The sequence below is a fragment of the Periplaneta americana genome, chromosome 4 (assembly GCF_040183065.1).
Source record: "Periplaneta americana isolate PAMFEO1 chromosome 4, P.americana_PAMFEO1_priV1, whole genome shotgun sequence".
NCBI classification, from domain to species: Eukaryota; Metazoa; Arthropoda; class Insecta; order Blattodea; family Blattidae; genus Periplaneta; species Periplaneta americana.
This window is the reverse complement of record NC_091120.1, coordinates 186799953-186823857: the sequence shown is the minus strand read 5'-3', so window position 1 is coordinate 186823857 and position 23905 is coordinate 186799953. Positions and strand designations below refer to the sequence as shown.

At 32.4% G+C, this 23905-nt stretch overlaps 1 protein-coding gene across 1 annotated transcript in view; it reads right to left on the bottom strand.

Moving 5' to 3' along the window:
* Positions 1-23905, bottom strand: part of LOC138698528 (caspase-3-like) — a 297116-nt gene that overhangs the window by 11175 nt on the left and 262036 nt on the right. Inside the window, exons 2-4 of the mRNA XM_069824524.1 lie at positions 15615-15736; positions 8473-8708; positions 1460-1638 (exon numbers count right to left, since the gene is read on the bottom strand). Of these exons, the coding sequence (XP_069680625.1) occupies positions 1460-1638; positions 8473-8708; positions 15615-15736 (537 nt within the window). The remainder of the gene's footprint in view (positions 1-1459; positions 1639-8472; positions 8709-15614; positions 15737-23905) is intronic.

Sequence of the window (23905 nt, the reverse complement as noted above, 5' to 3'; positions counted from 1 at the left end):
TGCTCAGGATAGGGACCAACGGCGGGCTTATGTGAGGGCGGCAATGAACCTCCGGGTTCCTTAAAAGCCAGTAAGTGAGTGTCCAGAATATTGTACGAAATGAAAATATAAAAATTGGAGATTTATCCTTCGAAGAGGTGGAAAAATTCAAATATCTTGGAGCAACAGTAATAAATATAAATGACACTCAGGAGGAAATTAAACGCAGAATAAATATGGGAAATGCCTGTTATTATTCGGTTGAAAAGCTTTTGTCATCTAGTCAGCTCTCAAAAAAACTGAAAGTTAGAATTTATAAAACAGTTATATTACCGGTTCTGTATGGTTGTGAAGCACTCTCACTTTGAGAGAGGAACAGAGGTTAAGAGTGATTGAGAATAACCGGGGCTAAGAGGGATGAAGTTACAGGAAAATGCAGAAAGTTACACAATGCAGAACTGAATGCATTGTATTCTTCACCTGACACAAATAGGAACATTAAATGCAAACGTCTGTATACATCTTAATTACCCAACTTTTAACACTATATCACTTCGGAATATGTAGGCCTATTATATGTCTTTCTCGTGTTAAATATTACTGTACCTGGTTAACATGTTTCAGTCTGTTATTGACCTTCTTCAGAATTGGTTGTTACTGGTCTTGGCGCCTTTTGTTTTGCAACATGTTAACCAGGTACAGTAATATTTAACACGAGAAAGACATATAATACATATGTCAAACGTTTGAGTTGGATAGAGCATGTAGCATATATGGGCGAAATAATTTCATGGAGATAAAAAAATACTGGATGTCTGAAATAAATTATAAAAAAAATGATGTCTAGGATAGTATTTTTTATTATACGTAGACTTTGGTTTATATCAACGTAAAGGGAATCTCTGAAAGTTTTGCACAACCGCATATCAAGACCTTGGTCGAATTCAGTAAATAATTTCGACACTGCAGGACAAGGATGTATGTGTGTTGTGGCTAGCAGGGTTAGAAATCTGTTATAGTTCTTCAGCACGTTGTAGGACCCAATATGGACGCAAACTTCCAAAATGGAAAAGCATAAGTTACAATTCTGGAACAACAAAGAGAAGACTACTAAAGGTCTGTTTTTTATTTTCAGTATGGTACCTTTCATTCAGATGCCCTATACTGAAAGTTTTATGATACCAATATTAATTGAATACCAGTACCATCTAAATTGAACAGGAAGAATACAGTAGCAGAATTGCACTCTTTTGCTGAACAGGACAGAAGTTTTCATGGACAATTGCAATACGTGTGAAAAAAGGCAAAATATTATAAAAAAATCTTATATGGTACTAAAAAAAGGACATGAAAATTTCATAGGAAGAGAAGAACTATAAAGTTTGTTAGTATAAAGCTAAAGAAAGGAAAGAAAATGTGGCAGAACTCAAAAGGCCATTTAAAATTAAAACAGCATGTTAGAAAGAAATTTATCACTTACTCCCACAATAAATATTTTTGGTTTCCCGGCCAGTGTCGGACATTTTTCACCTATAAAGTTGTTCCACAACGTATCAACTTTATACATATTGTCGTAAGCGAATAATTTATCTTTTCCTTGTCCGTGAGTAAGAACAATGATCAGCAAGCAATCCGCATCAGTGTGATTCTCTTGAGAAACTAGAAACAAAAACAATACTTGTATAAAATGTTATGAAAAGATATTAAGCATATCAGTGTACATAGGACAAAGCAGATGAAACTGATAAATCTCCACGTCCATTGGTACAATCACAGCCTATAGGCTAAATTTTAATTTATATAACTTTCTAAAAAGGCAGCTGTAGCATTATTATGCCTCGAAACAGGACATTACTTCTTCAATGAACACCTCTATAGATTGGGACTTTCGTCACCTAATTCTGTGCACCATCTGCGAAGACAATGCCATTATGAATTAAGACCATCTTCTGATCTGCAGACTCCTGGATCCTGCAAAACAGATGAAGAAGGACTTTGCAAGCCTCTACTGGAAGACAAGAAGAAAATGGCATAGGTCAGCAGTTGCCAACCTGTGATCCACGAGTAATTTGAAAGGAGTCCGAGGAAACAAGATAGAGGGTTCACACCTGTGGAATAACGGCTAGCACGTCTGGCCGCGAAACCAGGTGGCCCGGGTTCGATTCCCGGTCGGGGCAAGTTACCTGGTTGAGGATTTTTCCGGGGTTTTCCCTCAACCCAATATGAGCAAATGCTAGGTAACTTTCGTGCTGGACCCCGGACTCATTTCACCGTCATTATCACCTTCATATCATTCAGACGCTAAATAACCTGAGATGTTGATACAGCGTCGTAAAATAACCTACATAAAAAAAAAGAAACAAGATAGATCTATGTTTTCAAAAGGTACCCGAGGGTAATTTCATAAAAAATGCACAGGTTGGTAGAACTGTGAAGGGGATGAAGCAAAACCAATGAAAATTACGTCAGTTGCAGTAAAAGGTTTGAGGAAGAAGCATGTGTGTTCGTTTCATCCTTAGCATACTCTGTGTTCAGGTTACGAGAGCTAGAAATGGAGTCTCCATGTGTCTCAAGTACTGTGATGATTGAAGACCAAAGATCGCAAGTTTTACTGAATAATAATAATAATAATAATAATAATAATAATAATAACAACAACAACAATAATAATAATAATAATAATAACAACAATAATAATAATAATAATAATAATAATAATAATAAATTTTATTTATTTATTTAGAATATTAACGTGCAAAAACAACAGCACAAGGCCAATTACAGTTTAGCACGATACAAAACCGAACAAAACAACAAATGATGATGAGAATGAATGATAGAAAATGGCAATGAGATGAAATACAAACAATATAATAGTCTACATCAATCTTTGATCAAATAATAATTATAAAATTATAAATTTAGTACAATGAGATAATTGAAATAATGGAATAGTCTACATTAATCAATTGACCAAATGCAAGAAATAAAATGGACAAATAATTATAAAAATAGATCAGTGAGTTAAAAACTCAAAGATATACTACACATAATAATAATAATAATAATAATAATAATAATAATAATAATAATAATAATAATAATAGTGTTATGAGGAAACTTCGCATTATTTCACCACTGTATGACTTCCTGCTTTCCTGACCGTAGCATGGAAAGCAGTTTGGGCATGGTTAGAAGAAAGTCCAAGAAAATCACTTAATCGTCAAGTGCAGGAAACGAGACTGCCTCCGTGGTCTGTTGGTCAGCATGCTGGCTTCCAGATCAGGAGGTCCCGGGTTCGATTCCCGGGCTCGGTGAATTTTTCTTGAAGAAGAGGAATTCTCTGGGTGTCTAGAGTCCGGAAATTTGTATGAATGTGAGTGTGATTGTAAGTGTGCCGGGTTAATATTAATTAACCAATCATCAAAATATAAAATACATCAGGACTGTCGCTGGGCGTTAACCTGTACACATGTTTCAGCGTCACATTGTTGACAAGTAACTCCATCTGTTAGCACAACCATAAAGCATCTAATAGATGCTATAGAGTTACCAACAACGAAAAAAAAAAGTGCAGGAAACGAACATATCCATGGGATGACCCACAAAGTGACCAGACTGCTGAAATTTCTGCCATATAAACAAAGGTTTGTGCGGATTTGGGGTATGTATTATTGCGGATGGAGGTTATTTTCAACAGTATCTGAAATCAATTGTGAGTAATAAACCTGTACTGGTGTACACATATTTTAAATAACAACATTAACAACAACAACAATCTATACTAATAATAAATCTGTAGCCGAAATTTTTCTGGTAATTTTCGATTTTCCGAAAATAATTGGTCCTAACATATATAATTAACCACCCTGAAACCGAAAATCGCTTTTTTGACATTTTTGTTTGTATGTCTGTCTGTCTGGATGTTTGTTACCTTTTCATGCAATAATGGCTGAACCGATTTAGATGAAAATTGGAATATAAATTAAGTTCGTTGTAACTTAGATTTTAGGCTATATGGCATTCAAAATACATTATTTAAAAGGGGGGTTATAAGGGGGCCTGAATTAAATAAATCGAAATATCTCGCTTATTATTCATTTTTGTGAAAAATGTTACATAACAAACATTTCTTTAAAAATCATTTCCGATAAGTTTTATTCCTTGAAAAAGTTTGATAGGACTGATATTTAATGAGATAAATGAGTTTTAAAATTAAAATAACTGCCATCTAAGGCGGTGTATTGAAATAAAAAACAAATGACTTCGTCTATAAGGAGCCTTGGACCCAACAATCGAAAGCTATAAAACATAGCCTACAGACAATGTTTTTGTGTTTGTATGAAGTAATATCAGAAGCTAAATTAACCGATTTGTATAATTAATTATAATTTCATCATTGGAAAATGTAGTTTCTCTGGATGGACATAATTCTATAATGTTATTACAGTAACTTGTGAGTGAATTGAGGACAGGTAAGATTAAAATAGCTTCTTATGCACAGAAAACTTGATAGGTTATTCTGTATATTCATTTCCTGTATTTCTGAAAATAATGTTCATGAACATATTCATTTTTATCTCAGAGAATTAACGAACAACGAGAGTGTATTGATTTAGTATGCAGTAATAGTACGTTAGCTTAGAAATCCATTATTATATAATTCAAATTTTAACTATGCTCAATTGAATCGTGTTAAAATACATAAAATATATATGCAATAAATGCAATGCAAAAAAATTGGGTAATGAGCCAAGCAGATTATGTTGCGCTGTTGTAAAAGCTGTTCCTCCTGAGATTCAAGAGCTCCCACAACAAATTAAAAACTTTCTAATTCGAGTACATCCGTTATCAACGCACTTTTCACATAATATAATATAATATAATATAATATAATATAATATAATATAATATAATATAATATAATATAATATAAACATAATAATAAATCTGTAGCCAAAATTTTTCTGTTAATTTTCGCTTTTCCAAAAATAATTGGTAATGACAATTAAGAAACATGTTAAAGGAATTGTCATTGCACCAAATGAGTGGTCTCTGGATCAAAATGATCGCATTTTAATATTTTAAATACAATTTAAATTAAGTAACATATTAAACGATTTATCCTTCTATCAAACACGAATGTTCCCTGGATCAAATGTCCTATTTTAATTATGTAATTACTTTTTATTTATTTCTAACGGGTGCAGCGGAGTGCACGGGTACGGCTAGTAATAATAATAATAATAATAATAATAATAATAATAATAATAATAATAATAATAATAATAATAATAATAATAATAATTCGTGGACTTATTTTATTTCTGCAGTTGCAATTCTGTTGTTGCTAAATGTCTTTATTTGCTGGTAGTAATGGGACATGTTCCCCTCCAGAACAAGAACGATATGCACCAGGGTCCTGCTGTAATCTAGTTTCCCTGTAAAATGAGAGCACTGTACAATGTGTAACTTCCTACGTACATTAGCCATTGTTTCCAGCCTCACTCATAAAGAGGTACAAAATAATAATCTTATACAACAGATAAGTATACTTTAAGTTTTAATAAAATTTCTTACGACTTGTGTAATTTTATATAAAGCGGAAACTTATCCAATTTGGAAAATTTATTTGACAAGTGTGTTATAACTAGGGACCGGATTTGTAGGTTTATACCTATTTTTTTTTCCCTTGCTTCTGAACTCCTAATTTCTTCAATACTTTTCTGAATCATGATCGTAGAAGTCCTATATGTGAATTCTGTTGAACCTAAGAAAACCTACACTAAATTGGACCTTAGTACCTGAAAAAACCTAAATCATTGTTGATAAGTGTTATCCTGTATTTACTGCGTTATATATCGATCCTTTTTATTCTGAGAGAAATATCAATACATTTTGAGAGAGAAAGAGGAAAGAACTTTCTCGACGTGGAGACTGCCTCAATCCTTAAGGCAAAATCTGTAACTTACTTAGCAGTGACAACATCTATTGCTCCCTTCCTTTCCTAAAGGCATATTTCACTGACCTTCCAAAATATATTGAGTACCGGTACTTGGAATCTTCATCGCTACAACTGAAAGAAGCAATTGGTGTCACACTAAAACTGAAGAAAGTATTGCAGAGGAATCCAGGGTTTGAAAAAATGAAAAATGTGTGCTCCATTCTCCAGATGGAAAGCTTCAATTGTCGGTTACCGTGGGTACCTGCTGCAGTGGCAGCGATGAAATTTGCACTTATGACATCATGTGCTGTCAAAAGAATCATTTCGTCCTTCAAATGTATTTTGAGAGACAAGAGAAAAAACTTCTCAGTCGAGAATCTTGAAAAGTATTTGGTCATATATTGCAACCAGGAACAGTACCAGTAAATAATGTTGTTTTGTTTATTTGTTTGTTTGTTTGTTTTTTACTTTTTAAAATAATTCTTGATCAAGTATGAACAAATTTAATTCAAAAGTTGTGTTTGTACTGTACCGGTACCTTTATCTATTGAAAATTTAAACTTTTGTAGACTAGACGGCATTTCAGAAGGCGGTTAGCTTCTATATGCGCTGTAGCATTTCTGGTATGTGACGTCACAAGCTTGTACAGTAGAACCAATCAGAATCAGTCTATAATAAGCACTTCCCGAGTTCGTTTGTTCACGAGAGAGTGTTTCAATACATTGAATAAGTAAAACTAACATTTACTGTGTGTATGTAAGGTAAATAAATGGAAGAAGAGATTGTAAAAAGACAAGTATTACACAAGCAGGCACGGAAAATAGTGTTTAAGGTGTATAATTATTCTAAAAACGTTAACGAGCAGAACGCTGCCGGCCATCTTGATGCTGGGAGCAACGTTGCCAACATGCAAGAAATGACTGCAGAAGCATGTGATGTGGGATTGAGAACCGTGCAAAAAAAATATTGAATAATTTCGAGGGAAAACTTGTTCCGGAGCCGGGTAACGAACCCGGGACCTTTGGTTTAACGTACCAACGCTCTACCACTGAGCTACCCGGGAACTCTAACCGACACCAATCCAATTTTTCCCTCTATATCCACAGACCTCAAAGTGGGCTGACAACCGTCAAGCAACCAACTTCGAGTGCACACTAGCTCCGTGTGACTTAAATTGTGGTTTTCTGTTAACGAACAGTGACGTGTATTATGCAAATCAAGATTTCAGGTATAACTCCCTGTAAAGTTGATTTGAATAATTTCGAGGGAAAAATTGTTCCGGAGCCGGGTATCGAACCCGAGACCTTTGGTTTAACGTACCAACGCTCTACCACAATTTTTCCCTCGAAATTATTCAAATCAACTTTACAGGGAGTTATACCTGAAATCTTGATTTGCATAATACACGTCACTGTTCGTTAACAGAAAACCACAATTTAAGTCACACGGAGTTAGTGTGCACTCGAAGTTGGTTGCTTGACGGTTGTCAGCCCACTTTGAGGTCTGTGGATATAGAGGGAAAAATTGGATCAGTGTCGGTTAGAGTTCCCGGGTAGCTCAGTGGTAGAGCGTTGGTACGTTAAACCAAAGGTCCCGGGTTCGATACCCGGCTCCGGAACAATTTTTTCCCTCGAAATTATTCAAATCAACTTTACAGGGAGTTATACCTGAAATCTTGATTTGCAAAAAAAATATTGTTAGTTAAGGAAAGAGGGTTTTTTTGGTGTCATGCTTACAGTAACCAATGGCTAAGGTCATTATTGTCTTTTGATAATTTAAATTCTCTCCTACTCTATTTGTATCGCACGTGCGCGTGAAGTACGATGTGACAATGTTGTACGCTGCCTTGCTCTATCTGTCTCTCTCATCGCAAATGCTAGCAGACAACCACCTTCCGAATTGGCGACTCTAGTTATATCAGTCCAAATTATCTTAGATAAAATGTTAATTGTTAAAATAATTTATTCAAACTGAGTACCGGGTCTTTCCCAGGAGTAGTGCCGAGGTCATGGAATAGCATGGGGCTCTACCTCCATGCCCCCCCCAAGTGCCTTCATGGCATGTTACGGGGATACGTTTACCTTTTAGAAATAATGTTAAAGGAGAAAGAACAAAAATTTCGAATCTTATAAATTTTGATAAATAGTTTTGTTCTTGGAAAGGTCAGTTTCGTGTCCATGTTGGCTTAATAAATATATATATATTTTTTAAGAATAACTATAAATATACATTTTTAACTATCTGGCAGTTTTTGCGACCCTTTTCACAGGTTAGACATAAAATCTAAAAAAACCTAATTCACATATTCCAAAAACCTAAAATGATCTTTCTAAAACCTAAAAATCCGGTCCGTAGTTATAACCTTTCTTCTCTGCAAGATATATCAGAACATGTACTTATATTCAGGAAACTGAGTACTTACCGTATAAGAACCAAAACATGCAGCTGTGGCTGAAGCTGATAAACTGTTTTGTATTAATAACTGCTACCATTGCAAACTATTAAAAATATAATAATATTGTACTATATTAATATAGGAGAAAAGTTACCATCAGTCAAGCGTTTCATGATATCAGACAGTGGCTGATCATCAAGTGTTTCCACTTCAAAGTTTAGTCTCTCTAAACGTTGTTTCAGAAGGATTTTGTCTGTGTGTGTTCCTGGTCTTTCTTCAAGCATCAATGCTTCGTGGAACTTCTCATGGTTGAATATAATTGCTCTTCCTCTTCTTGTGTGGTCCATTTTGTATTCTTCAGCTTGTGCTCCAATAGGAGCAGTGTAACGCCTGAAATTATATTATTATTATTATTATTATTATTATTATTATTATTATTATTATTATTATTATTAATTGATTCAAGCAAGGAGCAAGCTAAAGCAAGGAGATGCACTACCGGTACCACCTTTACCTTTTAACTTCACTCTAGAATACCATTAGGGAAGTCCAGGATAACAGAGAGAGTTTGGAATTGAATGGATTACATCAGCTACTTGTCTATGCAGATGAGTGAATATGTTAGGAGGAAATTCAGAAAGTATTAGGGAAAACACAGGAATTTTACTTGAAGCAAGTAAAGAGATAGGTTTGGAAGTAAATCCCGAAAAGACAAAGTATACCGGTACCTATATGATTATGTCTCATAACCAGAATACTGTACGAAATGGAAGTATAAAAACTGGAAATTTATCCTTTGAAGAGGCGGAAAAATTCAAATATCTTGAAGCAACAGTAACAAATATAAATGACACTCTGGAGGAAATTAAACACAAAATAAATATGGGAAATGCCTGTTATTATTCGGTTGAGAAGCTTTTGTCATCCAATCTGCTCTAAGAAAAGATGAAAGCTAGAATTGATATAAATATTATATTACCAGTTGTTCTGTATGGTTATGAAACTTGGACTATCACATTGACAGGGGAACAGAGGCTAAATGTGTTCGAGAATAAGGTGCTTAGAAAATATTTGGGACTATGAGGGATGAAGTTACAGGAAAATAGAGAAAGTTACACAACAAAGAATTGTACACGTTGTATTCTTCACTTGATATAATTAGGAATATTAACTCCAGACATTTGAGATGGGCATGTAGCACATATGGGCGAATCCAGAAATGCATATAGAGTGTTACTTGGGAGGCAGGAGGAAAAAATACTTTTGGGGGGGGGCGGAGACGTAGATAGGAGGATAATATAAAAATGGATTTAAGGGAGTTGGGATATGATGGTAGGGACTGGATTAATGTTGCCTTGTTATGTAAGGGCGGCAATGAACCTCTGGGTTTTCTCTATAAGCCGTAAGTAAGTAAGTATTATTAATTGATTTATTTGTTTCAAGACCATAATTACCTTAACTATGCCACAGAAATTCTACTCACACTTAACAACAGCTTCAAAAAATAATAATGATATTGATAATACTAATCCTCTTATATGGAGTAAGCTTGCATGAAAGAAATCGGGCGTAATTTTTTTTACACCTGGTATTACAGTATTTAATAGGTATTACTAAACTGTAAGTTTTAGTATCTGTTTTACTTTTGTGTAGATATGTGCAAACGATATTATCATAAACAGACAAATTAAGTTAAGTGAGAGAAAGTAACTAGCCCTTTAAATTTTTTTAGTGTTGCCAGGTCTTGCGTTTTTTCCTTATATTTTATGACTTACGTTTTTCTTTTGCCCGTAAGACTATTTCTTCCTTTTTTTCTTTAATCCACACACATCAAAGGATCGTATTTTGAAAGTCTCGGAATATTACAATTACACTGAGTTTTTAGGTCTCAAATTTATTCCCACTACCGCAGCAGAAATCATGCATGTGATAAAACAACTAAAAACAAAATATTCCTCTGGATATAATGAAATTCCAAGTAAAGTTCTGAAAGCTTGTTCTGAAATATTATCCCCTCCGTTAAGCTATCTATGCAATTTGTCAATGCAATGTGGTATTTTTCCAGAAAGACTCAAATATTCCATAGTAAAACCAATATACAAAAAGGGAGATAAATGTACTATTGCTAATTATAGACCCATATCATTATAAGGAGATTCAAGAATAATTTAAAAAGTTGTATATACAGTAGAGTGAAAATTAAAATTAAGGTGACATTCAACATTTAATTTTTTTTAAGGTGACATGTATTTATCTAGGCTGACGAGTTTACTTCCTTGGTTTGAATTGTAAATTATTTAAAACTAGCGTGTAAGAGGGCCTTAGACTAGAAATGTTTAGTTTAAATGTAGTTCTGTTTATAAGTATGCATAAGGATGTAATTATTTGACTTATTTGAACTGTTGTATCAGTGAAGCGAGGTGAGTCAGTGAAGTTATGGTTTTACAGTGCAGTGAACAGTTCCGATCAGTGATAATTTATAGCGTCAATGAAATGTGTTCTATAGTGTCAGTGAAATGAGTTACAGAGTGTCAGTGAAATGTGTGCTAAAGTGTCAGTGAAATGCGTCATAGTGCCACTACAGGGAATGAGATGAGAGTAAAGTGAAAGACTATTGAAACTTATGTAGGACCTATAGATAATTATGTAGGTTGTATTGTAAAATTAGGTATTTTATTTTATGTTTTATTATTATTGTGTTAAATTGTATTGTGTATTATTATTGTATTGTGTGTAAAATTGTATATGTGTTGTAAAATTGTATTGTGTATTGTAAATTTTATTGTGTATTGGTTATCATTTTATTGTGTATTGTTAATATTGTATATACCACTGCCACCAGGTGCTTGCCCACTTGCAGTGTAAATAAATACATACATACATTATTAACAACATTTTCAAAAGTGTTTGAGAAAGTTATGTATAATAGATTATATCATTACCTGGAGTCCAACAATAGATTAGTTTTAGAACAGTTTGGATTTAGAAAACAAAAATCGACAGAGAATGCTGCTTTTAGTTTGGTGGATGAAATACTGAATTCATTAAATTCGAAACTACATGTAGGTGGGATTTTTTGTGACTTGGCTAAAGCATTTGATTGTGTAGACCATAGTATATTAGTAAAAAAATTGAAGTTTTATGGTATTAAAGATGAGATGTTGGGTTGGTTTACATCGTACTTATCAAATAGAAAACAAAAAGTAGAAATAAATGTACCAAATAGTCATAAAGTTACTTATTCAGAATTTAGAAATATTAAACATGGTGTTCCACAGGGGTCAATTTTAGGTACATTGTTGTTTCTAGTTTATATTAATGATTTAGCCTTGACCATAAACAATTCATCCCATGTAATTTTATTTGCAGATGATACAAGTGTAATTATTTCAAGCAAACAATACGATCATTTTATAAACATTTCTAATACAGTGCTGAATCTAATGAATGAATGGTTCCATGCAAATAAACTAGCACTCAATGTTGATAAAACCAGTGCAGTCAAATTTAGTACACACAATAGTGCTCAGGTTTATTACAGTATTCGATTAAATGGAACTCATCTCAAAGAATCTATAAGCACAAAGTTTCTTGGTTTAGAATTGGATAATCACTTGAACTGGAAAACGCATATAGAATGTATTACTCGTAAATTGAGCTCTGCCTGTTATGCATTAAGATCCTTATCTCCTATTGGTGATATAAACTTACTTAAAATGTCATACTTTGCATATTTTCACTCTGTAATGAAATATGGATTAATATTCTGGGGTAACTCGTCTGAAGCTAAACACGTTTTTGTTTTACAAAAGAAAGCTATAAGAATAATGGCCGGTGTGCATAAAAGGACCTCATGTAAAAATATTTTCCGAAACTTAGAAATCTTGACTTTACCTTGTGAATACATTCTTTCCCTAATGATGCTGTATATTAAGACCAAGATAAATTCAGTACTAATCAAGACATTCATCATTTTAATACAAGACATAAATCAGATCTTTATCTACCCTCTGTTAGTCTAAGCTGTTTTAAAAAAGGAGTTCGCTATTCATGTATAACAGTCTTCAATGCACTGCCTAATTATCTTAAAGATTTGAAGAACAACGAGAAAAAGTTCAGAAAAGAATTAACCAAATTTCTACATACTCATACCTTCTACACAATTGATGAATTGTTTATGCTTGTGAATTGAATTATTCTACTTAAATGACATGTACAATTTTATATAGCTCAACTAAAATATGTTTTTATATTGACTTAATCTGTTTACTATGTATTGTATTTTTTGTTTAGCATAACTGATGAATTGTATGTACTGTAAATTGAATAGTATACTGTATAGGTCAACTGATGAATTGTTTAAGCTTATAAATTGAATTAATCTACTTCATATGAAATGTATAGCTTAACGAAAATAAGTTTGTAAATTGAACTAAGTTGATTGTATATGTTTGTATAGTTTGGCTGATGAATTGTATATGTTCTTAAAATGATTACTAGTCTGTGTAGCTCTACTGATGAATTGTATATAGACCTACTGTAAATTGAATGGTAATATGTATAGCTCAACTGATGAATTGTTTATGATTTTAAATTGAATTAATCTACTTGATATTAATTGCACAAATTTGTATAGCTTAATGAAAGTATGCTACTTTGTATTGTATATATTTCTATAGTTTTGGCCGATGAATTGTATATGCTTTAAATTGAATAGTAATCTATATAGCTCTACTGATAAATTGTTAGTGTTTGTAATTTGAAGTAGTTTGCATGATATGTATTATCAATTTCTGTATATCACAACTGGTGGAATTGTTTATGCCTTAAATTTAATTAACTTACTTGTTTTGTATTATACATATAGCTAAACTGATGAATGATCGTTTGCGTTTGTAAATTTAATAATCTGATTGGCTATGTATTGTATACTTCTAGTAGAGCCATCGATATAGCTCAGTCGGCAGACTCGCTGGGCTGCTGATCTGGAGCTGCGTTCGGGCTTTGGTTGGATCCCCCTTTGGTCTTTGGTTTCTTCCGAGGTTTTCCACAGCTGTGGGACTGAAGCCGGATGGTCTATGGCGAGTCCTTGGCATCAACCCCTTTGATTTGATTAGCCCCCTTTGATTTGATTACCTGGTTGGGTTTTTCCGAGGTTTCCCCCACCAAAGGGCAAATGCCGGGTAATATTTTGGCGAATCCTCGGACCTCATCTAATCTCACTACATCTCGCCAAAATGTAAAAAAATTTTACAAAATTGTAAAAATTGTAGAAAATTACTAAATTGTAAAACTATAAAAATTTGTAAAAATTGTAATTGTAATATTGTAAAATGTTGACATGTTCCACATCTTAAAGCTTCATTGCTCATGTAAGATCTATGGAATAAAATAAATGAATGAATGAATGAATGAACAATGACATTACTTACATGGCACTGTTTCTCTTTAATACTGGTACTTATGTTAACTTTTTTTGTTAGTTTTATGCCAATATGCTACATTATCTTGAAAAGTGCTATAATTTTACAAAAAAGAAAATCAATATTTTCTTCGAGTCAAGAATTAGATTATTCTATCTTTGAAAATAAAGTTGATATATTGAGACTGCAAGAATTTGTGAACCTCGAACTGTGTGAGGAATTTTGTGAGAGTAAGGTTATTTTATTAGAACGTAATCATTATCAAGGAAGTGATGTTGGTAAGTGACTTTATCTTTTTCTAAAGTTTATAAAGAATGTGTTTCTATCATAAATAAAGTCATAATTAAGTGGAGAGGAAGGTATTTTTTTAAACTTTTTTCCTATTTGGTGTAAAATATTAATTTTTTTGTATGTAGAGAGCTCATACCTGTAGAAACTCATCCAAAAATAAATGTTTTGAAAAAAATTATTTGGGGGCCCAAATTTGAAAAAAATATACCCAATGCAGGCTTTTACTAAAACCGATATATCTAAACCATTTTTAAAGGTAGATTCATCCCATTTTTTTGCAATGTACTTGCAAAAGCATGCTCTACAAACTGTCTGTAACAGAATTTTGATATTAGTCCCTACGTTTGTACAATAAACAATTAAAATTAATAATACTTTTCTGAATTTCTTCCTTGCAAACAAACGGACGTAGTTTTAAAATGAAATCAATTAACAAAATTCTGTTACAGAGAAAAGTGTCCCAATAATCTAAAGAATGTGTGTTCTAAATTTCATGCATGTATCTTTAATAGTTCAGAAATTATATCCATTTTTGTCTGGCAATGTAGCAAAAAAATGAAGTTACTGTAAACCAATAAAAGGGGGCGAGTGATTTAAAAATCAATAGCGCAGGAAGTTTAATAATGGCGTCTCAACATCCGATAAGGGCACAAATACCTACGAAATGTTATGCATTGTATTCCACACATATCAAAGAGTATTTTAAAGAAAAAACATTTTTTTTGAAAATTCAATTTACCGGAAACAACAATAAAAGGGGTTGAGTGATATAAAAATCCATATCGCAGGAAGTTAAAAAATGGCGTCTCAACATCTGATAAGGGCACAAATACCCACAAAATATTATGCTATGCATTCCACAGATATCACAGAGCATTTGAAAGAAAAACATTTTTTTTTTAATTTACTCATTTTTCACCAAAAAATACCATCCTCTCCCCTTAAGTTTTCTAATAGCATTCCTGCTTCTAATGCCTTTGTATGAATGGTTTTACACTAATAAAGAATAAATGGACAATATTGTTATAAAGAGGAGTCATTCTGAGCTGATCATATCAGAACTACAAATTGTACTGAATTTGTCTTTCATTTGTGAACATTATCACTGAAGTACAAATTGTACCTACTGAATTTGTCTTTTATTTGTGAACATTTTCACTAATTTGTAGAACAGGATGAAAAATTGTTAAGAGCAGCTATGTCTCAAGAGAAATATTACCATAAGGAATAAATTAAATTTATACCATGTAAACAAAAATGTTCTATTCAGTGTAATAAAATTGATATATAGTTGCAAATCTTTAGTTTTTTTCTTCTGACAAAAACCTGACCAATTTTGTATTGTTGGTACATTTATGTTATTATGTTCGGATCTTCATGGTCACCTGGACTGCTGGGCAAATATCCTTGTTTTGGAATTAATAAAAGTAATTACCCGCTTTATAATTTTAATAACAATATACCGTTACTTCTCAAAACCAGAAAGTAAGCCATGTGCCAATCCCTGGATAAGGAGCTTATTATGATTAGAACAACACAGTGACAAGCATTAGATTTGCTTATTGATGGAGTTTCTCCTTACATGACATTTGGTTCTTCATTAAGTAGCTCATTTTGTTCTCCATTTTGTATTTCGAACACCGAATCTGATAGCAAATGATTGGAAGTGCCTTCCCCATCCTCTGCATAATTTGAGGTTGCCATCTGAAATACCAGTAACATAACATGTCAGTAAACTTACACAGATAGTTTTAAATTACCCATAACGTAGGTAACCACAACAAGTTGGGAAATCAATAGACATGCAGAGGTAGGTAGGAGATCTACAAAACCACCAAGCTGTCAGGAGCTAGCCATCTTAATTTACTTTTACGGGAGCAAGCACATTATTTCATAATAACACAGAGTAAAACAAAAAGAAAGAAAAGAAGGGAAATAATAATAATAATAATAATAATAATAATAATAATAATAGTTGTAGTAGTAGTAGTAGTAGTACTGTAGTAATAGTAGTAGTAGTAGTAATAATAATAATAATAATAATAATAATAATAATAATAATAATAATAATAATAATAATAATAATAATAATAATTATAATACTCATGCGCCATGATTACTGAATATGTTGGATATTGTCTACATCAGTGTCGATAGTGGCATGTGCTTACTTCTCGGACAGCAAACCCATTTTTATTTTACAAAAAAAAAAAAGTACACATTCAACAGTGCACATAAAAAGGATTAAGGTTCTTGTAAACCTTTATCTCTAAAGTACCAAATACAATACCGACCCTTCCTCGTAAATAGATAGCCTAATTTCCCAAATTATATTCTACACAGATAATGTAAATTCTCAAATATAAAAACAAATGCATATCATCAACATGAGGCATAAAAATGATCTTCGTTAAGTCGTAACTCATCAGCTTTCCTAATGTGTTTCCATGTGGATGGTGCTATATTAATGCATAATGTTTTTAATTTTGTACCTTTATAAATAAAATTACAAAAAGATAAAAGAAAAATTTGTAATCTGCCTTCAGAAAGTACAGTATTTCATTAATAAATAACGCTACAAGGTTGCCTTCCCATCGGAATTATTTCCCCTTTTCAGTTATACATCTTTACATGAAATAATTTTTCGTTTGGTGCTTGCATGCACAGTTATTTCGAGTGGTCAAGTTAAATGGGACACTCTATCTCTTTCAAAGTCTATGTTTCGTCACCATATTTTAGTATACTATCAACAATTGAAGTACCGTAATATTCATAATTTTGTTTTTCGTAAAATGTTCTTGTTACCGTACATAATATTGAGTTGATCATACTAATTATTCTTATTGTTTCAATAATTCAAGTTTTGATTTCAAGGTCAGAAAAACCATTTTCTTGCACAACAGAACCAAAATATTTTACAGTTAGAAATTGCATTCCCATTGATCTATACTACTTCATTTATACGTTTTATTATGGGGGTTTGAAGGAAAAATTCATAAGTGAGAAAAATGTATACCTAAACTGAAATAACATTTTGATAACATATGAAATAGCATTTGAAGATTATGTGGAAAGAACGAATTAGTCAATTTAGTAAAATTTTTCACAAGAGAAATTTGGAACTTCACAGATAAGCTATCTTTGAGTCTAGAGCACCCAAATTATAATACACATTCTTTAAGAATGTAATATTTTATTTTGTAGGAAATTTCAAACTCCAATCCGTAACACTTTACGAAACTGACTTACTTTGTTCTTATCGTGTGATTTTCATTTAATAACATGTGATTTTTTACAAGTTGTTTTGGATTGCTTGTCTCTAAAGAATAAACCATGCCCTAATATTATGATAATTCAAATTTGATAACTGTTCCGTAATTTGTTCAGTTATATCATGTTGTGTCAAAATGCTTCACTGTTTCTGAAGCAGTAATAATATCATTAAAGGTCACAAGATTGTTGGAAGCAAGATAGAAGGAATGTAGAATTGCCAAATATTTTCTTCTAGTCGGCGAAATACGCCGACGATGGTGTAAGGCGTAAATATGATGATAGTTTTTTTTTTAGCTTAAAGACGACAGAAAAAGTTGAACAAAAGTCTGAAACGAGATGTATACCAAGAGGCTAATCTTTCAGTTACAAAAACATCATTGTGTGTATAATTTTGTGATATGGTTATCTTATCTCTTGACTGACTGACTGACGAGGTTCTATAATTCTATAGATTCCCATACAAAGCTTTTCCTACACATCTGCTTCATTCTTTATGCAGTGTGTCAGCTAAGCGATAAACAGGTTTAAGAAATATAATGAGAATCAAAGGGCCGTATTCATAGACATTCTTAGCGCGGGCTTCTGGTAGATGATCAGCGAACTAACGTTTTTCGTATTCATAAACCAGTGTTAGCGATATGATATGATATGAATCCTGTACAAGTAACCAGTCGATAGCCGGGGCTAGTTTAGCACACTCGTAGCGCAGGCTAGCGAAATGTCTATGAATAGTACCCTAAGAGATTAACAACTGGGGAGAGAAACTATTTATCATTTCACGCAGTCTCTGAAGAGAAGATATTGGTAAATTTATACTATGTATAGGCCAAAATTGTCCTGCATCCTACCTTCTCAATTTCGGAAATTTTTAAGTCTGATACAATGAACGCCTATTGTCTCCATAAGTGCAGTGCTGTCATAGAGGCCATATGGGGCCATACTCGTATGGGAACCTACAATTTTTAAAATTAATTGTATGGGGAAAAGAAAATTTTGTCTGCATAGAGCCATATGACATATGAGTACCTAAGTTTTGTACGCTGAGATCTGTACAGATCTTAGATCTCTCTTGCTGTTCCTAATGTATTTTGTTTGATGTTCATGAACAAAAATTGTCCACCTCTACAGCGCTGGAATCCAGAATTATATAAAATAATGGTTAAAAAACAAGAAGTGCTGCAAATACACACTCCAAGATTCATCGAGACATGTGTGCATCTACGGTGGGGCTATATGGTGTATTCTTTAAATCAAGCTTATTTTACAACTAAAATGTAAAGCAAATCAATTTCTTTACTTCTTTAATATTAAAAAAAAATCATTAAATGACACTCGAAAAGGTAGAGAAAGGGGAGTAAAATTTATTTTAAAGGACAAAACAAGGGGTGGGGCATAAGGTCAAGAGAAAAATTACCATGATAGTACTGCATAGGCCTAAGTGTAAAGTTCTAAAGGAAAATCTTTCAAAGAAAAATACCGGGAAGCCCGTAAACATCTACATTGTGTTCCAAAATGTTGGTAACACCTTCATATTATGATGATGATGATGATGATGATGATGATGATGATGATTATTATTATTATTATTATTATTATTATTATTATTATTATTATTATTAAGTATTAATGAGAAATTAACATCGTTCAGATCATTTAATAGCCAAACTTTCAGTTTCAAGTTCAGGAAACGTACATATTATTTTTGTTGCCATGGGAAACATTGTAGAAAAATGTCAACTTTACAATAGAAATCGTTTTGTATTTTGCAACTTGCGAAAAGAAATTAAAAGCAATCAGTAGTGCAACAATGGGGTGATGGGAGGTAAGAGAGTAAGATTTATCCCCATAAAAATTCAGAGGGGTAAAGAGTATAATTTTTATCCCCTACAATATTATCACATTTTCAGTTGGTAGACTTGTATCTCAATATGAAAAAAGTAAAAGTAATAAGAAATAAATAAAAATTTGTTACTGAAGATAATATTGCATCATTTCTTGCTGCCATTCTTTAGTTCGTTAAATTTATAGTTTTAAGCTAGTTGATAGTGTAGGATAGTTAATTCTTCCATCACAATTATGGCAAGACTTGTTGTCATGAAAATTGCACATGACAAAATTCTTACCTCCTCAAACAAATTACGTTCTTGCACCGTTGGTAACAATAGTAGGGTACGAAGATTGTTTCGCAGACATTTACGAATTTCAAGTTTTAAGAAATACGTGTGTTTATTTTATTACAATTGTATAGAATATAATGAGCAGTGTTCTTCTCCTTTTACTGAAACTAGTGTTTTGGTTCAGTGATTGAATGGGACTGGGTGCAAAACAGTTTTTACTTTCTTAACAAATGTTTAAGGGGGGATATAGAGGTTTGAGCACTAAATAATTAGGAAAAATTCAATATTTTTTCACAGCAACTAATGTTTTCTTTCACCTTGCAATTTGACATGCTCAGTATTCACTGCTTCTGAAATTATAGACTATTTCCAGATTTACAGTACTAGAAGTTTCACCATTATGAGTAATTATCATAAAAAAGTGACTGTTTTTGTGCTCTGATGTGCTGTTTTTATGATAACGTCCACAAATATTTCTGAGCCATTCTTTTTTCTATTTATTCCTGAATGTTAAATGAACAATATGAAATACAATTTTTTTAAATGTCTACAAGAGAAGTATTTTTTTAAACTTCTTATGAGAAATTAAATTTTTAATGTTTTTTAGGTAAAAAAAATAAACTATAAATATTACAGCAATAATTGCAGCTCACCTTGTTCACAGGTATGAAAGACAGCTGCATGCAAAATTTTACTGCGGTATCTTAAAAACTTACCGAGTTATGGTTTTGAAAAATACAAGTTATGGAAATAAGTGTTAAACATAAGCTAAATAAGCGCACGCGCATGTTTATGGCCATATCTACCAAAATATTGTATATATCGTAAAAATTCCTTCATTGACATGAAGATAAATGTCTAATTTTTATATAAAAAAATATATTGAAAAATTGCTTTTTTTGGACACTGTATATCCCCCCTTAAGAAAACAACTAAAAGAATCATAATTCTTAGATAAAATTTCAAATGTAAGGACATATATCACTCCTGAAAAGGTTAAAGACTGGAACACTGTTCAAATTAGAGTAGATTTAAGATGGTTTGAATTATTAAAATATTTCAAAACAAGTGCATTCCATTTTTGCAGATAGGCTACTTGATATTGTAGAGCTCAGTTTATGTCTTTCAGCCACAAATGCACCCACTGAGAGAATTTACTCAGTAATGAATAATAGGCCTATGTGGATTGCTGAGAAATCTCAATTAAAAACTGAAATTCTCTAACACCTAACAATAACAAAATGTAATAATTCTGTTGTACCTGTAGTGAATTCCATGATTAGGTTCTGTTAAATAGTACAACGTTGTTACATGCTATACACTCAAACCAAAAGCACAGACCTATTAAAGATAAAGTTTGATATCTAATGATATAAAATGTTTGCTCATTTGTACGGTAATTATTGCAATTCTAATAATGTGTGAGATGTTGGCAATCAAGTTTGCTTCAAACTATGTTTTTCTAGTTAAACAATATTTTAAATTTAAATTGTTGCTTTTGTTGTTTCTATAGTTTGGAACTGTGTTAGATTCTTTCAGTGGCCCTAATTACTTTTAAAACTGTATCATTCATTATCAGTGTTGCCAAGCTGTGTAGAATTTTTATTGCTTGTGAAATGATTGGCTATGTGGATTTTGTGTGGAATTCTCACATGTAGGCCCACGAAATTTTTGAATTCATTAAAAATAAATGTGCATATGAAAATACTGGTACAGTTGATTCTAGAGTAGCGGGTGGATTATCTAAACTACACTTACTCTGTAGGAATAGCTTGGGTTTTGTCATTCTGTTTGAAAGTTTTTGACCCTTTCTTTATAGACGTTCTCCTGGGCTTTCAAAGTTCTGAGTAACAAGAAAATACTGGACATCGCTTATGAACTAAGACAGCTGCCTGAAAATGAACTTGAGGAGAATGGTGTCGGCTTGGAGAACAAAGTTTCACTAGTATGGGTCATGTCGAAAGGATGGGTGAGAAAGTACAGTAACAATAAGCTCAGTCACTTGTCTGGTTTTCCCTGTCTCTCTAATCTACACCCACACAACAGGCAGCGAAGTTCGAGATGAAGCGAGATCTAGTAGGCTCTAAGGATGGTGTGTAGAAGCACCGAAACAGTTGTAAGCCGCACATGCTTACACAATTAACACGAGGAAGATCGCCATTTAATCAATTATTTATACAATTTTTGTAATTAACGTTCTTGTTACTGCCTTTGATCTTTTTATGTTCCAGGTAACCGTTGAAGTCAAGACTAGGAAAATGAAACAGAGAAGAGGCTGAAGTTCGAGCCTATATATTTAAGAATTTTTTGTTTTTGCATGTCTTAGTATTAAGTTGTACTGTAATATATATTACCTTATATAATCCATACCACTAGTGTTTTTCGCTTTCAATGTATAATTAAATAAATTATAGTTTTGCATGTGAAGCTTATTTAGAATTAAGTTTATTTGTATTATATTGTATGTTAGTACGTCATTTTTCTTGTGTACTGACGATGCCATGAATGCTTGTAATTCTATCGGTTAATAAAGATCTAATCTAATCTAATCTAATCTATGTGGATTTGTGCAGAATTACTAAACAATATTTATTCATAAATGGAGTCAGATATGGAACTACAAAAAAAAAGCTGTTCTTTGGTGCTGGATCTTCGTTCTCCATAAATGAGACTTATATCTGATTTGTATTGAGTATTTCATGATGAAATTAAACTGAGAAAGAGTATTTTTTTTTTTTTTTTTTTACAAATGAGGGAACCGAAGGCTTACACTGCAGCACAAATATACAGAATTTGGAAAAATAAATAGGCCTACTGTAAGTGAGTTTTTAAGGTCGAAGAACATGACAGGTTATGTTTGGTTCCTTCAGGCTTTTGGTATGTTTTGTCAAGTAATCCTTGGACTAATCTCGTAAAATGCCATCTCACTACCACCAATCTCACTAATACTAGATCACCACTCAGATGATAGTGTGTCCTTGAGTAAATGGTTTTGAAATAAATGATAAACAATTCAGTTATTGTGAAACACTTAAAACACACAACTAAGTGTGTGTTAACTTTTTGCGACCCCATTTCTTTTTTCTCTGTATTAGGTCTATCTATTTATAAAGCATATTTTATTCGTGCTCCAGCAAAGACAATGCTACTACTACATTAAAACTAAAAATATAAACTGCAAGATTTGAACTGTCCTGTTTACAGAATAAAAATACTTACGGAGAATTTTTATGCCTTCAACTCCTTATTGCAGTTCTAAGCAAACTGATGTATCGAGAAAGCATCATTTATCAATTCTGATAAGATATCAGAGTAGCTATGTCAATTATCAACATATTGGCTAGGTTCCGTACCGGTACTGAACACAATCTGCTATCTGTGTGGTGAAACATTTTTCAATAAATGTATTTTATCCTACATTTGAAAATATAAAACTTTATAAAAAACAAAACTTAAAAACTTTTAAAAATGTTCAAAATTACTAAATAAGGTAATTTACCTTATACAACCCGCACGCTCACTATTGAAGACAACAAAGCAGCGTCGGAAAAGGTACCATCTGGTTGTATATCGTGTATACCTTTTTAAATAATATTTATAATATTTAACACGTTCTAAAGTTTTCAACTTTTTTATAAAGTTTTACACAAATACTAACTTACCAGTACTGTCTCATAAGTAGGCCTCTAACAGTTTTTGAACCCATTCTGGACTTTTGGGATGTCCACATCATGTTCACTGAAGAAAAAGCTCTTTCCACTGAAGTATTATTTCCACAAGGACACAGAAATAGCTCAATAAACTTCTAGAGATGTGCACAGGGAATCATTTTCTCTGAGAAAAATTTTAAATTTCCACTCCATTTTAAGGAAAAAGTAGCATTTTCTTCATTCCATTTTGTTATTTTGCCTGAAGTCACATATTTCTTCAAGCAAGAAATTTCATCAAATGAATTATCTTAATTTGGGTCAAGTCCACTTACATTTGAAGACAAATAATGCACTGTCTCTAAATTTCTCTCTTCTTGGAGGAGATCTCAGCAATATACATTCCATAGATACCTACCTTATCTTGCATATGGATACCCCAATCACTGCTATATTCGACAGTATTTTCATAAAATTCCCAAGAGACACTGAGAAATTCTGTTGTGGAATAATAACCATCTTAGCCACATCTTGTTTTTAAGATGTTAAAAGATGCCTAATCTATACTAATAATAAATCTGTAGCAGAAATTTTTCTGGTAATTTTCGATTTTCCAAAAATAATTGGTCCTAACATATATAATTAACCACCCTGAAACCGAAAATAGCTTTTTTGAAATTTTTGTTTGTATGTATGTCTCTCTCTCTGTGTGTTTGTTACCTTTTCACGCGATAATGGCTTAACGGATTTCGAAGAAAATTGGAATCTAAATTAAGTTCGTTGTAACTTTGATTTTAGGCTATATGACATTCAAAATACATTATTTAAAAGGGGGG